The sequence below is a fragment of the Astyanax mexicanus genome, chromosome 8 (genome assembly GCF_023375975.1).
Source record: "Astyanax mexicanus isolate ESR-SI-001 chromosome 8, AstMex3_surface, whole genome shotgun sequence".
Lineage (NCBI taxonomy): Eukaryota > Metazoa > Chordata > Actinopteri > Characiformes > Acestrorhamphidae > Astyanax > Astyanax mexicanus.
The window spans coordinates 7,049,782-7,068,643 of record NC_064415.1 but is presented as its reverse complement, the minus strand read 5'-3'; the positions used below and the strand labels follow the sequence as shown (position 1 = coordinate 7,068,643).

The 18,862-nt window shown below is 37.3% G+C and overlaps 1 protein-coding gene across 3 annotated transcripts; it reads right to left on the bottom strand.

Annotated features, from left to right (window-relative positions):
- Window positions 1-4,768: 4,768 nt before the first annotated feature.
- LOC103033156 (zinc finger protein 660) lies at window positions 4,769-17,655 on the bottom strand. 3 transcript variants are annotated; one of them, XM_049482102.1, is made up of 6 exons: window positions 17,026-17,114; window positions 16,000-16,208; window positions 13,490-13,585; window positions 12,978-13,085; window positions 11,015-11,201; window positions 4,769-6,601 (listed from the first exon to the last, which is right to left on the bottom strand). In XM_049482102.1, exons 2-6 carry the CDS (start codon window positions 16,179-16,181, stop codon window positions 5,018-5,020), a joined length of 2,157 nt encoding a protein of 718 aa, XP_049338059.1. In that variant the 5' UTR covers window positions 16,182-16,208; window positions 17,026-17,114; the 3' UTR covers window positions 4,769-5,017. The 3 variants fall into 3 exon arrangements, with proteins under 3 accessions (XP_049338059.1, XP_049338060.1, XP_015459090.3); XM_049482103.1 differs by lacking the exons at window positions 16,000-16,208; window positions 17,026-17,114 and adding an exon at window positions 13,964-15,985 and having other exon boundaries at window positions 4,770-6,601; window positions 12,978-13,048; XM_015603604.3 differs by lacking the exon at window positions 16,000-16,208 and having other exon boundaries at window positions 4,771-6,601; window positions 17,026-17,655.
- Between the last annotated feature and the right edge of the window lie 1,207 nt (window positions 17,656-18,862).

The following is an 18,862-nucleotide window of genomic DNA, read 5'->3' as shown; positions in this document are numbered from 1 at the left end:
TGGAGAGACATGTCCATCATCTGCTGGTGTTGATCCACTGTGTTTTATTATCAAGTCTAAAGTCAGTGCAGTTTTGTTTTCCCACAAAATCTTACAGCCCTTCATATCTTAAAGCTTCTCTCTGCTACTGACAACTTTTATGAAGATCCGGATTTCATTTTCCAGCAGGACTTGGCACACTGCTCACATACTGACTTTTGGGTTTTCTAAAAAAAAAAGACTAAAGAGGAATACAACCAACCATTGAATGCTGTAAGTGCAAGGCTAGTATTTACAAGACATACCATGATGTATAGATATTCCACCAACTGTTTGTTAACTTTTTTTTTTATATTTCCTGTATGAGGATTTTTGTGTGATAAGCCCTAGAAACACCTGAGAGGAATCTCAGACGGCAACAAGGGTCACATTCAGAGTGATGTCCTTCAGTTGCCCTCCAGACTCCTCAGACAAGCAACATGTCTGTAAAAAGGTTATTTACATAGGTTCTATGTAAATTGCATTCAGTGTCTGCTTCCTGAGAAAAATCAATCCTTCTCCCTACCAGTTCTTACAGACCCTCTTTTCTTCTTTCTTTAAGTCATACTCCCAATGGATTTCCTCCCAATGATCCCCTATCCCTTGTTTTCGAATGGGCAATCCTTCTCCCGTAACTTAATTCCAAAGGAAGGAGTTGTATAACTCCCCATTACAAATGGGACAACCATTTAAATACCCAATTGCATCTCATTAAATCTCTTAAAATCAGTGATATAAAGCTGTAGAAAGCAATTTACCAGCCTCTTTTGTCAAATTGTCCCTTTCTGAACTCTAAAACTCAGCTCACTGGAGTTACTAAATCATTTTAAACTTTTAATATCTAACCACCTTCAGACAGCTTGTACCTGTTTTACTTAATCTTATTCAATCTTAACTTTTATTTCTAATTTTAGTTCTTTACTTTCTTTTTTTTTGTATAATGCTTTTTAACTTATTTTGATTCACTTCTTTCATTTGTATTATTATTCATGTATTTATTTACTTATTGTACTATGTAAAAGTTATTTCTAGCTTAATTTGATTTATTTTATCAATTCTTTAATATATATATACTTTCTACTAAAATACATTAATTTTCAATGGACATATATACAGCTAAAACAGGGAACAGCCTAGGGCATCCCAAATTATATTATCAACATTAACATTTTAATAATGGAACATTATAGTTATTATGGCTTTTAGAAAAATGTGTTTTAAGGGGGGGCTGGTAGTTTTTCATTACTTTTACTTTTATACTTTAAGTAGTTTTATAAACAAGTACTTTTTTAAACACTTTCACTTAAAGCTCCACTAGGTAGGATTGAGATTTTGTGCTCGTGGGCTCCCCCTACAGTTGTAGAGTGTAATAAATGTTTCAGGCCGATTAGTTTCTCTTTCTCGTTTTCTGGCTTTCACAGATATATTCGGTCTCTTTCCAGCTTCTGCCAGAGTGTCTGTATGTTAGTTTGTAAAGAATGAACCAGTAGTCCTTGTAGAACTGTTACAACTAACAAAAAGCAGGAAAGCAGGTCGCAGTTCTCGCGAGCGTTGGTCGCGGCCGCCTCGGAAAACTTACAGAGTCTGGATTGAGCTCAGAGGAGCTCTGGCACAGACACGAGCGCACCGCTGTTCCTCCTATTACACCTCAATGCAGCGCTGCAGTGAGTTTCAAGCTGTAATTTTACTTCTTTAAAAAGATCAAAAATCAAGGAAATCCTACCTAGTGCTGCTTTACTTTTCACACCTACCCAGATTAAGCCAAGTCATTTAAAATACAAGTATATACACTGTTACTGGTTGAGACAGATTGAGAGATTGTCAGTACGATTAAAATGATTTAAAAAACAAACCAACACTGCACATCCATTCTGTTCTAATCAAGTTTATTTTGTAGCTGTAAAAAAGAATGACCACCTCCAGCAGAAAACTATATACTCCAATTCTATTGTACTGCTATGAGTACAGGAATGTAAGGCACCTTCAGTGAGAAGAGTTCATCAGAAACCATCATTAGTTCCAAGCCAGTGTTTAACAGACAAAGCAGAGTTTTTCACACAGTATCATGTGTACGCTAAAGCTCTATCTGGAGGCGATTAGTTTCTCAGGGGGTTCTGGGGTAATTTTCTCTTTTATGGGTTTTTTTGTCCTCTGTGATTTTATTCCCCTCTGGAACGACCATGTACGTGTTTTTCTCAGACGTCCTCCGAGAAAATCACAAGCTGAATTATCTACTTATCTATTTCTCCCTGAACTCTTTTCGTGGTCCTCCGGTAATTTTAGTCCCATCCGGACTCACATCTCTGAGTTTCATCACCTCGCTTTAACAAAATAGCTTAATTACACTTTGGCCGTGCTTGTTTCCATGGAGATCCATGTAAAACACAACAGCGAGTAGAAATGGAGGAGCTACTGAACGCGATGTCGCTTGACCAAGAAAGCCTAAAAACTCACTGGTCCTCCTGTTTTTTTAATTGCATTCCAGATGCAAGAGTTTTATCACTGAGTAGAAGTGTGAAATATTTTTCACAGACGTCCCCCTGAGAAACGAATCCCATGTGGATAGGGCTAAAGGGTGCTTTCTTAAACTCAATTTATACTTCTGCATCAAAACTATGCACCGTAGCCTACGCGTATACATATACATATATATATATATATATATATATTTATTTTATACATCTGCTGGGGCTTTCCACGCCAAGCGACACGTAGTTACATTTCCAGAGAGGTGTGCGTCGAGCTATGCCGTAGGCTACAGTGTAGGGCATGCGATGATGTGTATGCTACACCATAGGTTCAATTCAGAAGTATAAATTGAGCTATTTCCTTCCTGTTTGGTCTGAACTTTCAGACCAGGGTTCAGACCAAAAGACCAAAATAGGGTGAGTCCAACCAAAAGAGATGGATCATCTCACCAGATCATCATCCACAATGAAAAAAGACATAGTAAAAGTTCCTTATTGCACTTGGTCACTAAACAGCTGTGTGAAACCATAACAATTAACAGCCGTTTAGCTCAAACATGAGGGGTGTGACTGATAATCGGGTTGGACCCTGAGAAGAGCTGGTTTGGATCCAGCCCAAAACCAGCTCCTCTTGTGGTCCTCGGTACAGTGGTTTTGGTCCACCCCTGCCAAACTGAACAGCGCCAAGGGTACATACAAACCAGAGTCTGTTTAAACCAGACCAAATAATGCAGATTTAAAAACACTAGGGCTGCAACGATTGGTCGATATAATTGATTATGTTGATTATAAAAAAAATGTATTGTCGACTAATCGATAATTTGTAGCACTAAACAAATTACTGTGGACAGAAACACAATGGGAGATAGGTAATGGGCTCAATCACACCTTTTACAGTCAACTCGGCCTGCGCCCAATTCCTCACTAAATAGCGGCACTTTCCACATTTAAATGGCATTTAAATGTTCTGGACTAGGGGTGGGCGATATGGCCCTAAAATAATATCACGATATTTCAGGGAAATATCGCGATAACGATATTTTTGACGATATAAAAAAGATATTTTATTAATTTCAAGAAAACAGTATTGCAGAAAAAAAAAATATGTCTAAGCTTTATTTAGTATAAATGCATTTCACACTTAAATATTTTTTTTTTGCCTTTTCAAGACTCTAATGTAACAAATATCACAAACTCCTTAAAAAATTTTTTGCATGATTTAAAATTTTACCTGCAACAAATTATACTAAAATATTCTAAAGCTTCAAAGTCAACAGAAGAACAAATATAAACTAAACATACAGATGACAAATATATATATATATATGCAAGAAATTTTGAACATTTAACTCCACGGATATAGGGAATTATCATGTGATCTGTTTGATTTTCAGACGCTTTGGGTTGAGTGAGGAGTCGACTCACTGAGTGAATCTATTCACAAGTCAATGATCCGTGATTCAAAACATTGTTTACAAGCTCAAGCGTTGATAGCCGCAGAGCCACGGAGAAACTCAGACAGTGGATTAAACTTAAACGCGAGTTTCTGACTGAAATAAGGACTCTAAAGTTCAAACGTGAAGGAAACAGAAGCGCACATTATTGTTTAACAATATATCTAACCGCACAGCGATGACTCTGCAGTTTTTAGAAACGGTAGGATTACGAATTTCACATCGCTGAAGTAATATGTCCACTATTTTTCATTACTTGCTCGGTACCTTTGTGTTTGGCTGCGTTTGGTAAAGCCTTTCTTCTCAACAGTTTAAATTGGCATCATATCCTAAACAAATCATATCCTATAGCTAAACAAAATGCGATAATTCAGTAATTTATTTCCAGCGTTTGCTCTTTCTGTCATAGGGAGTGTATATTTCCAAAGCTGTGGCGATGTTGTGCTGAATCAGCGTAGACTTGTCTGCTTGGAGTAGCGTTACTCACACTGGCCACTGCAGTCACTCCGCGACTTTTTTGGCTTTCCTCGTACTGAACTGGGTGTTTCTGTTTTGATATAATGCGCTTCGGACATACCTTACATATTACAGTGTGTATCAGATATTTTGTCACCAAACACTGCCACACTACTTAACTGGCTCTCCTATTCCGAACGGGCTTCTCCACAGCAGAGCCGCTTTCTGACATACTTGTTGCTGTGTCCAAACGCCCCACGTAATGAATGTACGCCACACGCGTAACTGTATGATGTACATACGTAAACAACGCAGAATACCGCTAATATCGCGATATTAATTTTTTTGTACCATTTTAAAAATTATACCGGTATTATCGTGAACGATACGGTATAGTACACCCCTATTCTGGACATTTCTGTGGCGTTTAAATCTCATGTTTAGATGTTTCTATCATTTTGAACTGATATGGAAATCTAGAAACAGGAGCCATACCCACAGCAAGCACATATTGAGGGTTTGGCAGAAATAATCGTTGACTAATCGACTAATCGATTGCCCAAATAATCAATAGTTGCAGCCCTAGAAAACACCCTAAATAACCAGTGATTTAATGATGACTCATTTTGTCTGCTTTGGTTTCCTTCTCCTAGCTGTCCTCCTTAGAGGAGGTCTTTTCTGCTTCTCTCCATCAGAGTCCGGCTCCTGGCTCTCCTCCGAACAGTCTAAATCCTGCTGTAGTTCCTTCTCCAATTCAAATTCCAGGTCCATATCCTCATCATTATCATCATCATCAGCAGCTGGAGAAGAGGAACTGGAGGAGCTCCTTCTCACTCGTTTTTTACGCTGAGCTTTTCTGACTGCATTCCTCACGGGTCTACCTTTGGGTTTATTCTCGTCTCCCGAGACAGAAGCGGATTTGTCGTGGTGCCGCCTCACGAGGTGGTTCTTCAGGCTGACGTTGTGGTTGAAGCACTCTCCACACTGCTCACACATGAAGGGTCTCTCTCCTGTGTGGAGACGCATGTGAGACTTCAGGTTTCCGGCCTGGTTGAAGGAACGATCACACACTTCGCATCTGTGAGGCTTCTCTCCTGAGTGGGTGAGCATGTGCCTCTCGTAATGGTTTAGAGAGGTAAGTATTCGATCACATTTGTGGCAGGGGTAAGTCTTCTGACCTCTGTGGCTTTTCAGGTGTTCGTTACGTGTGATGTAGTCTTTAAACTGTTCAGGACAGTCTGGGCAGAGGAAGGGCAGCTCGTCTTCGCTGTGCTCCTGTTCGTGGTCGAGTTTGGACGCTCTCGAATCGAATACCGCCATGCAGAACTTGCAGAGGTGGGTGTAGTCTTTGTGCAGCCTGCGGTAATGCACCTTCTGTCCGACCTCTGTGGCGAATCGCTTGGGACATAAATGGCAGGAGAACGGTTTGATCTTGTATTTGCACACGTGGCCCGGTTTGCTGGGGTCAGATTGAACCCTGAAGGTTTTTTTACAGTCTGGGCAAACTGTGCGTTCATTCAGCACTTCTTTAGCACAGTGCATTTCTATAGCATGCTTATGAAAACTCTCTTTATCACTGAAATGGACAGAGAAGTCGTCAGAACTGCAGCCTTCAACAGTGTCCCCGTCACCACAGGCCGGGCAGCCAAAGATCTTTTTGTGCCGCTGAATTTGGCAGGGCATTCGTACAGTCGCCCCACAGTCTAGACACCAATATATCGGTTTAACTGTGCTCTGAATGAGCTTATGACAAAACAGGTCAAGGTCCTTTTCACAAGGTTCTTCCTCTGAGCTGTCCGTTTTTGAGTCTTCTTCTGAATCGTCCTGCTGCTCCTCTTCCTCCTCCTCATGGTTATCAGGAATCACTTTAACCTGAACAGTCAGTGATGCGTGCGGATGTTCGACTCTGTCCTGTGTTTCTGATGTAACATTACTGTGGCCATTACTGAGGACTGGGCAAAGCGGACCTTGATCCACGAACGTCTCCATCAGGAGACTCTCCACCTCCCTCTCAACGTCATCTTCCTTTTCTTCCTTCACTAAAAAGCTAGTGATAGTGCCACCCGTAACCTGCGTTTCTTCCTGAACGGCATTTAAGTCCACTCTGTCCTCCTGCCTTACAGAATTTTCATTCTGACTTATCCTCTCTGTGCTCAGGCCTCTGTGTTCATCACAGGCAACACCTGTTACAGGTGAATTGGAAACCTGGAGAGAAGAGAAAAAGGAAAGGAAAGAGATTATATGAACAAGAGAAGATAAGAAACTTTAAACAAGTCTAAAAGGCTTGAGTCTGGCCTCATTTTTAAAATGAACATTTTTACTCTTTTTTCTTTCAGACTCTTGGGCGGTAGGGGTGTGACGAGACACTAATATCACGAGACGAGACGAGACATGATACTGGGTTCACGAGAACAAACGAGACGAGATTTTAAAATAAAATTTTAAAGAAAACCTCAAAAATAAAAAATGGCTTGAAAACATTTTTTTTTTGACAAAATCATATAACGCAAACTTAACAGACTGGTTTCTCTCACACATTGATTCTATAAGAAATAGAAAATTAAAATAAAACTTTTCTAGGTCTTATATAGTGCAAACAATAAGTGCAAACCACAACCAGTCATATTAAGCCTATGGTTTAGGGTTGGGCGGTATGACGGTATTTCGGTATACCACGGTATTTAAATATGGTGACGGTATTGTAAAAGAGTGACGGTATATTAACCACGTCATGTGCCAAACCTGAACTTTGAAAAACGGACGTTTAAGACATTCTGCTCATCCACAATGAAAGAGCAGTAGGAGGGGTAAGCAGTTGGAGCTCCCTGATTGGTTATGGGGTGGGGATTCTCACTGAGGAGATCATACAGCAAAAACTCAATGAACTCTACAGGTTTCACTAATTTTCACCTAAATTCCGCCACAAATAGCCACATTTGTGCTGAAGTGACAATAAATCCCTAACAACTAACCAACCACTGAAATGATCAGATTTATCAGTTTATCCTGCAGCATGGGGTGTTCAGTGTGAGATACTCAAAGTTTCCTTAGCTGTTTCCTTAAATATTCCTCATCTCCTATTTCTCTACAAAACAGTTTTTTTTATGTCACTTGCGCTCATATTCTAATACCGTACAGAATTCTGCAGTTTCCTTAGAGTTTTCTGTCATTATTTCGCAGCTAGCTCGAGAGCTGTAAATATAAGTAATTCCGCGGACCGCGAGGCGTTGCGCTGCAGCGCGCTGCCGACATCTGAACCCCGGCTCCCCTTCCCGAGCAGAAACGGCACAACACCACCCGCTGTTAAGCTGCTGTAGTGGATACAGTGCTTATAAATAAATTAACAAACACAAAAATTAGGGTATTTAATCTGTAATTTCAGTTCGTTTTATTTTTTTCTTTTAATTACCGTTTTTATTAGTTTCAGTTAAGGGGAACTTTCACTTTCAGTTTTCGTTATTTCGTTCGTTTTCGTTAACAGTAATACTTTGTTATATGGTGATTATCAGGCCGTAGCTTTATATAAAATAAAAATAGTATTAAAAACAGATGACTATTTCCTGGAGCCTGGACTGACACGAGATTTTCCATTATTTTCCTCGGGCCGGGTCTCGTCCGGGCTGAGAAATACAAATCAAAGTATCCTGCTATTTAAAAGAATGGAAAATTTAATAACAATAATAATATAGTTCTGCATACTAGAGTTTAGATTGTCTGCCTGAACCCGAGCGTGAACGCGAGACTGAACCCGAGCTCATCCGCCCGTTTAAAGCTCCGCAGCATTTAATAAAAACAGATTAATAGATATAAAATAGGAAAATAACTAAACTTAGCTCAAAATGGTAAAAGAAATATAATCTAACGAATTCTAAAATAACGAAAAATAAATAGTGTACACACAGGTACAAAGCTAAAAAAAAATATACATAAAAAAATAAATCATCCGCGCGTTTAAAGCTCCGCAGCATTTAATAAAAACAGAAAAATATAGGTATGAAATAGGAAAATAACTAAACTTAGCTCAAAATGCTAAAAGAAATATAATCTAACAAATTCTAAAATAACAAAAAAGAAATAGTCTACACACAGGTACAAAAATAAAATAATATACATAAAAAATCATCCACGCCTTTAAAGCTCTGCAGCATTTAATAAAAACAGAAAAATAGATATGAAATAGCTCAAAATGCTAAAAGAAATATAATCTAACGAATTCTAAAATATCAAAACACAGGTACAAAAATAAAATAATATAAACCCCAGCCCCCCCGTCGGTAATACCGTATACAGCCATATAATCTGAGGATGGTATGACGGTATGAAAAACTTCAATACCGCCCAACCCTACTATGGTTTGTATTTTTTTCTCCTAAATCTCTTGTAATTTAACTATTCATAACCATAACCAGTCATATTAAGACTATGCCAGAAGTGCAAACAGAGACAAAACATGTTTTTAAATACAGTACAGAGTTAAGGGATTAGTACAATGAAACAGTCACGTGTAGGATTATTTACTAGGGCTGTGAATCTTTGGGACAGTAAGAGCACTGTCGCGCGACGCTTTTTAACTGTTGCGCATAGCTCTTTAACTGTCAGGAGGAGCTCACCTACTGTTTTTTTTTTTCCCCGCGAGACAGGTTTAAGCTTGATGAGAAATATCGTCACGTTTTAATCTCGCGAGATCTCGTGCCTCGTCACACCCTTCAGCAACATCAAGTGACCTCATATAATAGAGAGACGAGAGACTCGTAGCTTTATAAAGAGAAATGGATGAGTTAGCAGCTCATATGTGGAGCATCTTTTGGTGGAGTGGAGAAACAGTAAACAGCTGCTCTGAAGTTCATGCTCAGGTCCAGGAGGTGAAAAAAGTGCGGTTTGCTTTTGCTGTTTTTGCAGCTATAGCTGCACAGCTGCACCAAGAGATGCAGTGTGGGTACGAGAGAGAAGAACGTAGCTCTAATGATAATGCGTAAAAGGAAAAAGACACATCAATTCAGATTTGACTGTTTACATTTGTCGCATGTCCATGGATCGGATACATATTCGATTCAGGACCACATATGAAAGTGAACTCAAATCTGATTTGCCATGAAAAAATCTGATGTGAGCTATATTGAGCAAAAAATCAGATTTGAGCCACTTCAGCCTGGTAATTTGAATGTAGCCAATTGCTGGGTGACACACGGCCTAGAAGACTATTGGGCTATCAGTCCAAATACCATCCTACTTCTCTTAGTCCAAATATGTGTACTTTATCAAAGTCTCTCAACTTGGCAAAAATGTTTGAGCATATCCTAAAGGCATGACTAGAAATCAACAATCTCTCACTACCCAAAAAGTAGCACCTTAGAGCGTTTTTAGGGGAGTGAGAAAAGTATATTTAAGCTTTTTCCAGCAAGAGACAGTATCTAACTTTTGCAGCAATCCACAGTTCAGTATTTTCTTTGTAATTGAGTGTGTAATCAGATGTATGTAGTAGTAGTAGTAATGGATTCTTGAGTAAATATGGCTTTAATTGCTGAAGGTAGACGTGGTTGGCATATGTCTTGATGGTAAAATTTGCAGTTCAGTAATAAATGTTTAACAGAAAGGGGAGTGGTTCTCCTCCTTTCAACAACAACAAAAAAAAAAGTGTGTCAACCTGTTGTGTCCAATTCGACATCTAGTATAAACAACTTGATTCCATCCGTTTTCAAAATTCTTGTGAGTCGGCAATGTATATTCTATTTCTTATTTGATTGTATTTATATGTATCTTTATATTTTATATTTTAACTTTTTTAACTTTGTGTATTGTGTAACCTGCTGCTGGATGCCAAGAATTTCCCCCCGGGGATCAATAAAGTATCTATCTATCTATCTATCTATCTATCTATCTATCTATCTATCTATCTATCTATCTATCTATCTATCTATCTATCTATCTATCTATCTATCTATCTATCTATCTATCTATCTATCTATCTATCTATCTATCTATCTATCTATCTATCTATCTATCTATCTATCTATCTATCTATCTATCTATCTATCTATCTATCTATCTATCTATCTATCTATCTATCTATCTATCTATCTATCTATCTATCTATCTATCTATCTATCTATCTATCTATCTATCTATCTATCTATCTATCTATCTATCTATCTATCTATCTATCTATCTATCTATCTATCTATCTATCTATCTATCTATCTATCTATCTATCTATCTATCTATCTATCTATCTATCTATCTATCTATCTATCTATCTATCTATCTATCTATCTATCTATCTATCTATCTATCTATCTATCTATCTATCTATCTATCTATCTATCTATCTATCTATCTATCTATCTATCTATCTATCTATCTATCTATCTATCTATCTATCTATCTATCTATCTATCTATCTATCTATCTATCTATCTATCTATCTATCTATCTATCTATCTATCTATCTATCTATCTATCTATCTATCTATCTATCTATCTATCTATCTATCTATCTATCTATCTATCTATCTATCTATCTATAATGGGGTGGACATAATCAGACATATGTAACAACTTTCTGTTGGATTTTTTTTTTAAAAAGGGGGAAATTACACACACACACACACACACACACACCTCTTCCTTCATGCTTTGATCTGACTGTGAGGTCCACAGTCTGTAGTTACAGCAGATCAGACACTCCTGTCTCAATAAGAGATTCCCCCCATTGCCTTTTCCTCGAACCCGGCACTCACTGGAGCACTCAAAACAGCGAAACATCAGCGTCACCAGAACCTCCTTATTCAGACTCACGTAAACGCTCCTGTAACACACAACACAATACACAGGATATCATGTGTTTGATGTGCTAACTATCAGAATATGAGACATGATCAATTTGTAAAAGAAATCGAGGTATAACTGCGATGAGAAGCCGCAACCGACAGTAAAAGACAGAATACCATCTTCATGGAAGAGATTCCACCGAACAGGCCTAATATGTTTTCAGACAGTACGTAATAGCAGAATTAAAGGGATGAACAGTATTACTGAGACCATTTTATGCACCCGACAGGTTTTTTTTTAATTCTTTGTTTTTTTATTACTTGTATATTCTTATAATTATAATTTATTGTAATTTTCCTTCCTTCTTAACATTATTCTCTATTATGTCTTAAATTTATTTCGTATATTCCAATTTTATTCATTTTAATTTTGTTATAAATGTGTTTTTCATCCTTTAATTTAATTTTTTTTTATAACTTTCTTTTAAACATGTTCTGCACTGTGTTTTAAATATTTCTGTTCAGCAAACAAAATAAACTTGCATTGCCTTACCTTGAATGTCTGACCACATTAAAATGAGTTTCACCCTCATTCTATTTCAAAATAAAGTCAAAATTTGATAAAGAAATGTTCAGACATTAAAAATAAAATATAAAATGTTTAAATATCCTAAATACCTAAATGTAAATAAAACCACTGTTTTTAAAAAATGTTACATACCGGCTGTTTCATGTTAATAGGATCCATTTGCTTATTAAATCAATGAATAATTGGTAATTATTAATATTAACCATTGTCAATGAAACATATAAATTTGCATGATGCACCATTAACAATTCCTGTGAAGTGATACATTTACACTATGAGCTTCTGTTGCACCGAGTGGAAGGCAACATCACACCACCTGTAGGAAGGCTGAAATTAAGACGATCCAAAACATGTTAACATCCACACTGAATTTGCTCAAGAGGTTCAAGCTGAAGGGTTTTTTAGGGCCTCAGACATAAACAAAAGGGGTTTAATGGCACATAAAAGTCATGATACCGTGGTACACAGCACATTTCAGTACTGTGAGGGGGGAAAGCAACAAATTTAATTTTATATTAGATACTAATCAGTTTAAATTAATCTAAAGCAGGAGTTTTCAAATCTGTAGTTGTCTGTTTTGCTAGCTATAACTAATTCGTTTATGTGTTGGTTCTTTTTTTAAGAGCAAAAACAGATACAGGGGTTGGACAATAAAACTGAAACACCTGGATTTAGACCACAATAATTTATTGTGGTGACGGACAGTTCTGGTGGAAACAGGAGAGTTGAGGTGCACATTGAATTCTGCGTGATTTGATCAGCCGTGGTTTTATGTTTTTTGGATACAATCCGGGTTAGCACCCGAACATCCCTTTCAGACAGCTTCCTCTTACAGCGTCCACAGTTAATCCTGTTGGATGTGGTTGGTCCTTCTTGGTGGTATGCTGACATTACCCTGGATACCGTGGCTCTTGATACACAGATGCTCCAGCAAGACGTGCACCAACAATTTGTCCTCTTTTGAACTCTGGTATGTCACCCATAATGTTGTGTGCATTGCAATATTTTGAGTAAAACTGTGCTCTTACCCTGCTAATTGAACCTTCACACTCTGCTCTTACTGGTGCAATGTGCAATTAATGAAGATTGGCCACCAGGCTGCTCCAATTTAGCCATGAAACCTCCCACACTAAAATGACAGGTGTTTCAGTTTCATTGTCCAACCCCTGTACAAGTACCAAGTAATATGTGACTGAAAACAAACAAATAGTCTGAAAGGACTTACTCAGATAAACCACAGCTTCCTTCTCCCTCTTGAGACGATGCTTTCCTCCGTTCGTCTGTTGTTTGTCCGTTCTGTAGACGGACAGATGCTCCATTTTGATAATTCTCTCTTCAAGTGCATAAAAAAACATACAAAGGACTCAGTCTATAAACTAAATACAGTACGACACACATACAAACCAACTGCAATTATAAACAAAATACCATGAAATATTGTGATATTATTTTATGGCTATATGGCCCACCTCTAATCAAGATTAAATGATAATCGGTTTATACTGGACATCAGAGACTCTGAATCGCAAGCTAATCGTATCGTAAGGTGCCTTAAGATTCCCTCACCTAGAAATGAGGATCATAATAAAGAATACAGAAAAACAGATACAGAACTACAGTCTGTAATTATTATAGGACTACAAAGTGTCCTGTATTATCAGAGGAGGTGAAAAGATGGACTGAGAATGAAGAAAGAAAAAGATTAGATCCATTAAAAAGCATCAGTCTCTCTCTTACGTCTCTGATGCTGAACAAGTGGACTCATCCGACGAGGTCCAGTAGGTTCTGGGTGTGGTGTACGTCGTTTCTGCCACGCGTCTGTCTTTAGAAAATCTGGAAAAACACACAGAAGGATGTACAAATGTCAGTCTTCAGTCAGGGGCTAAATGACATGATTTCCTTGCGGTCTCTCTTTATTAATAAAATGCATTAGTGAAAAAAAGCATTAGTAAATTCTTGTGTTCCAAAAAATGTATTTTTTTTTTTAAAAACATATTTAAATGTACTACATACAGGGGTTGAACAACGAAACTAAAACACCTGTCATTTTAGTGTGGGAGGTTTCATGGCTAAATTGGAGCAGCCTGGTGATCAATCTTCATTAATTGCACATTGCACCAGTAAGAGCAGAGTGTGAAGGTTCAATTAGCAGTATAAGAGCACAGTTCTGCTCAAAATATTGCAATGCACACAACATTATGGGTGACATACCAGAGTTCAAAAGAGGACAAATTGTTGGTGCACGTCTTGATGGAGCATCTGTGACCAAGACAGCAAGTCTTTGTGATGCATCAAGAGCCACGGTATCCAGGGTAACGTCAGCATACCGCCAAGAAGGACCAACCACATCCAACAGGATTAACTGTGGACGCTGTAAGAGGAAGCTGTCTGAAAGGAATGTTCGGGTGCTAACCCGGATTGTATCCAAAAAACATAAAAGTATTTTAGTTTCATTGTCCAACCCCTGTATATTTGATATATGTAATATAACGCAAACATTAACATACTTGTTTTTCAAGTATTGGACAGTGGCAATATGCAATTGTCTTAAATCACTGCAGAATAAGTTCAGAACCAAATATTTATTAAAGAAAGAATAAGAATTCAGTTTTATAAAACAAGTTTAAAAGAACACCCCGCATCTTTGCACATTACATATTAGAACAGTACCAGTCAAAAGTTTGGAGATGCCTCTACATTCTTAATCTCAAAATTGTACAATTACATTTTTACATTTAATATTAAACACTATATTAAAGCTATACAGGAACACATGCTGAATTGTTCTGTAAACAAAACGGGTTAAACAAGCCGAAATATTACTAGTATTAAATTTGTATTTTTCTTTATTGTTTTATTCCTTGTCAAACCTGAGTGCACAAATAGATGGACAATAATTATAATAATAAACTGTATCTGTAGATCTGCCCTGTGTCACAGTTTGTATTTTGTTGTATATTGTTTGACAGAAGGGTGTAATAAAATATTTATTTAAAATAAATAATAAATGTCCCTTTTTACAATGAAAGACCACAGTACAAGCTATTATATTATAATGCAATACAAACAAGATATAAATATTTAATGCAAGTAACGTAAGTTTAATACAAACAAAAAATATAAACTATAATTAAAATCTATGTAAAATAAAAATAATAATCATACAAATAAATCAACGCTGACGTTCCAATGAATACATTAGACATGGATAAATGAACGCTGATTAAACATACTTTCTCTAAGCTATGCGTGTCTCTACTTAGACGTCAGAAGTTGTATACAACATTTATGTATAATAATAGAAAGGGGAGTACAGCCAGACTCTCTGAGTTTCAGCGAGACCAAAATTAATGGGTTTTTATGGAGCAATTGAGCAAAATCAGATATATATTTTTAATACATTGTACACAAAACATTTGACTACTTTTCCCAACAAAACACAATACTAAAGTTTTTTAATACTGAATAAACAATTTTAAAGCTTTTAAAGCTAATGTCCGTAAGTTTGGGGATTTGGGGGATTTAATTACACAGAGCATGCGGAAGAATCATTTTAAACTGGGCGGGTGTGATGTGGTCTCCTTTCAGAGCGGATGAATGCGATTCCAGGGTATGTTTAGTGAGCTGAGGGATTTTGCTATTTATAGGTATATGTTTGAGTATGAATAAACACATTGTTGTTTTATCCTATAAACTACGAACATTTCTCCCCAATTTCAAATAAACATTTTGTATTAATAAAGCATTTATTTGCAGAAAATGAGAAATGGCTGAAATAACAAAAAAAGATGCAGAGCTTTCAGACCTCAAATAATGCAAAGAAAACAAGTTCATATTCATAAAGTTTTAAGAGTTCAGAAATCAATATTTGGTGTAATGACCCTGGTTTTAATCACAGTTTTCATGCATCTTGGCATCATGTTCTCCTCCACCAGTCTTACACACTGCTTTTCGATAACTTTTTGCCTTTACTCCTGGTGCAAAATTTTGTGCAGTTCAGCTTGGTTGAACCCAAATCCACCCGACACCATCACCCTGCCTGCTAGGAGACACATCAACCACTGAATACAACACCAGAAAACAAAAGTATAACTTTGATATCACTAGTCATTGCCAAGAAAATCATCCTCATGAACTGGAAAACAAAAAATAACATACATACATCTCTACAAAGTAACGTTATGAATATGAATCTAGCTAGATTATCTCAGCAAAACACCAGAGCAACAAAATAAGACGTTGCTTACTTGTCCAACAAGAAGCCGGCCAGCTCGACGTCTGTTTTCAGCTGTTTAGCGTCTCTTAGCTCACACCAAGGAGTGAAAGAGATCCCTATATTTACTCTTGTCTTGTCTCTGCGCCGAAAAGTCTCTTTTTCTTGCTTTCTGGCTTTCACAGACATCTTTGGTCTCTTTCCAGCTTCTGCCATAGTCTGTGTCTGTATGTTAGTTAGCGTCTGTAAAAAAGTAACCAACTTCTTCAGAGAAGAAGAACTTCTGTAGTCCTTACAGAACTGTTAGAACTACAGGTCGGAAAGCAGGTCGCCGTTCTAGAAAGAACTGCCGCGACCTCCTAGGAAAACTTACAGACTCTGACTCTCCTTTTACACCTCAATGGAGCGCTGCAGTGAGTTTGAAGCTGCTAATTTACTTCTTTAAAAAAGATCAATAATCAAGGAAATCTTACCTAGTGTGCCTTTTAGGGGTGGGCAATATTATATCATATACAATATATCGTGACACAGAAATATCATGATATTAAAAATCCATATCGTGATAATAGGGCTGTTCTTAAAAGTCTTAAAAGGAGTCTATTTACTGTGAAGCTTTAGGTGTATATTATTTGCTGCATTATATTATTTTATGCTATATTATTTATTTTGCCACATTATGATTATTCTGTTATACTATTATACTATATTCCTGAAATTAATGAATTATTTTCCTATATCGCCAAGTATATTGTTATGGCAAAAATACCCTGAAATATTGTGATATTATTTTAAAGCCATATCGCCCACCCCTAGTGCCTTTAAACAGGGGCGCGTGAGATACCCATCCATTATGGCGGCCGCGAAACGTCGGAAGCACCCCTGGCTGCCCGTTTACTGCCAGTCCAAATTATATAACCAGTGAACATGCGCAAATATTCCCCCACTGGTCACATATGAAGACAATTTTTTAAATTAATTCATACACCAGTCTCTAGTAAGCTTACCTAGTGCATATGGTATATTACCGGATTAAATTAAGCTAGTTATCCGATTCTCTTACCTGTTCAGGAGGAAAGTAGCCACCTCGGCGTCGGTCTTGTAGTCCTTTTCATCTCTGAGTCTCCTCCACCTCCCGAACTCTCTGCCTATATTGACTCGTGTTTTATTCCTCTTTTGGTCATTGATTTTTTTCGAGAAATGCCGAGGCTTTTTAGGCTGTATAGCCTCCATGCTGCTGCACGGCTCGCGTTCTGTTGTGTACTGGGAATCTCGGGGGACAGGGTTGCCAGGTCCACCAAAAATATCCAGCCCAAAGTTTTAGTTAAAACTGAAAACCTTTGGAATATAATCAAGAGAAAGCTGGATGATCACAAGCGTTCAAACCAAGCTGAACTGCTTGAATGTTGGGCAGAAAGTTATCTAAAAGCAGTGTGTAAGACTGGTGGAGGAGAACATGCCCACATGCATGGAAAGTGTGATTTAAAAAACAGGATTATTCCACCAAATATTAATTTCTGAACTCACAAAACTTTATTAATTTGAGTTTATTTTCTTTGCATTATTTCTGGTCTATAAGCTCTGCTTTTTCATTGTTATTTCAGCCATTTCCCCCTTTTTTTCCAAAATAAAATGCTCTAAATGAAATGTTTTTATTTGGAATTTGGGAAAAATATTGTCCGTAGATTATAGAATAAAACAAAATTCTTATACCTATAAATAGCAAAATCAGAGAAACTAATTCAGAAACTGAAGTAGTCACTTAATGTTTTTTCAGAACTGTGTGTCTTTTACACGTTTGGAGCGTGTGTATGACTAATTATTTTGTTTATAAAGGATTTATTCAGTTTGCTATTTATAATAAAGTCATTCATAATACTGCAAATTAGTGTTTTGACAGTTTTGTTTATCCCAGGCAAGACTGTTTAATAGTAACATAATTAGTCAAAAAAGACTTTTATTTACTCTTTTACGTTCTTGCCCTTCCTGAACTCTCTTTTCTCCACTTTAAATTTTTTTATCGCCTTGTGATTTCTGATTACATTGTGATCTCTCTCAACCTCTCTCTATCTCTCCCCTTTCTCAAACAAGCCCAATTTGGCGGGAAAAGCGCGAACCTGGCAACTCTGCTATGGGGGTGGAGTTAGTGTTGGGGAATGAGCAGCAGGTGGAGTCAGAGGCCAAAACAAACACAGATACCGTGACGCACTGCACAGTCCTAATAGAAATATACTAACTGAAGCCCTGCTGACAAGAGCTGACAGTGCTTTAACCATTTCAGACCTTAATGCTGTTTTCTGTCTGTAATTCACAGAAAAGAAGACTACATATTCTAATATTCTACAGTAAATTATACACTGCCCTACCAAAAAGGTCACACTCTAATATGTCTTTGGACCACCTTTATCTCTGTTTGCAACATGCATTCACTGTGGCATTATTTCAATAAGCTTCTGCAATCTCACAAGATTTATTTTAATCAAGTGCATTAATTTTTCACCAAGATCTTGCAGCAGCATTGATGATGGTAGAGTCTGACCACTGCACACAGCAGCTCTTCTCCATCCAGCACATCCCAAAGATTCTCAATGAGGTTAAGATCTGGACTCTGTGGTGAACTCTCTCTCAATCCATGTGTGAAATTGATGATCTCACACTCCCTGAACCCTGAACTCCTTTACAATTTTAGCCCCATGAATCCTGACATTGTCATCTTGGAATATGCCCATGCAATGTGCTACGTAGAAGAATCGGAAGTACAAAACTTTCTGGTTTATTTAACACTTTTTGTTCAGCATGTGCACCTGTAGAGCTTTAATGTCTTCAACATTAAATCTGCAATGTAAAAAAATAATAAAAAAGAAAACACATTGACTGAGATTAAGTAGGCATGTCCATAC

Bases quoted from the DNA above. Each gene is read 5' to 3' on its own strand.
- LOC103033156 (XM_049482102.1), bottom strand. From the start codon at position 16,181: ATGGCAGAAGCTGGAAAGAGACCAAAGATGTCTGTGAAAGCCAGAAAG. The intron at 11,202-12,977 runs GTAAGTCCTTTC...TGTGTGTTACAG, and splicing joins GGAAGCTGTGGTTTATCTGA to GAGCGTTTACGTGAGTCTGA. The intron at 6,602-11,014 runs GTGTGTGTGTGT...TCTTCTCTCCAG, and splicing joins ATCAAAGCATGAAGGAAGAG to GTTTCCAATTCACCTGTAAC.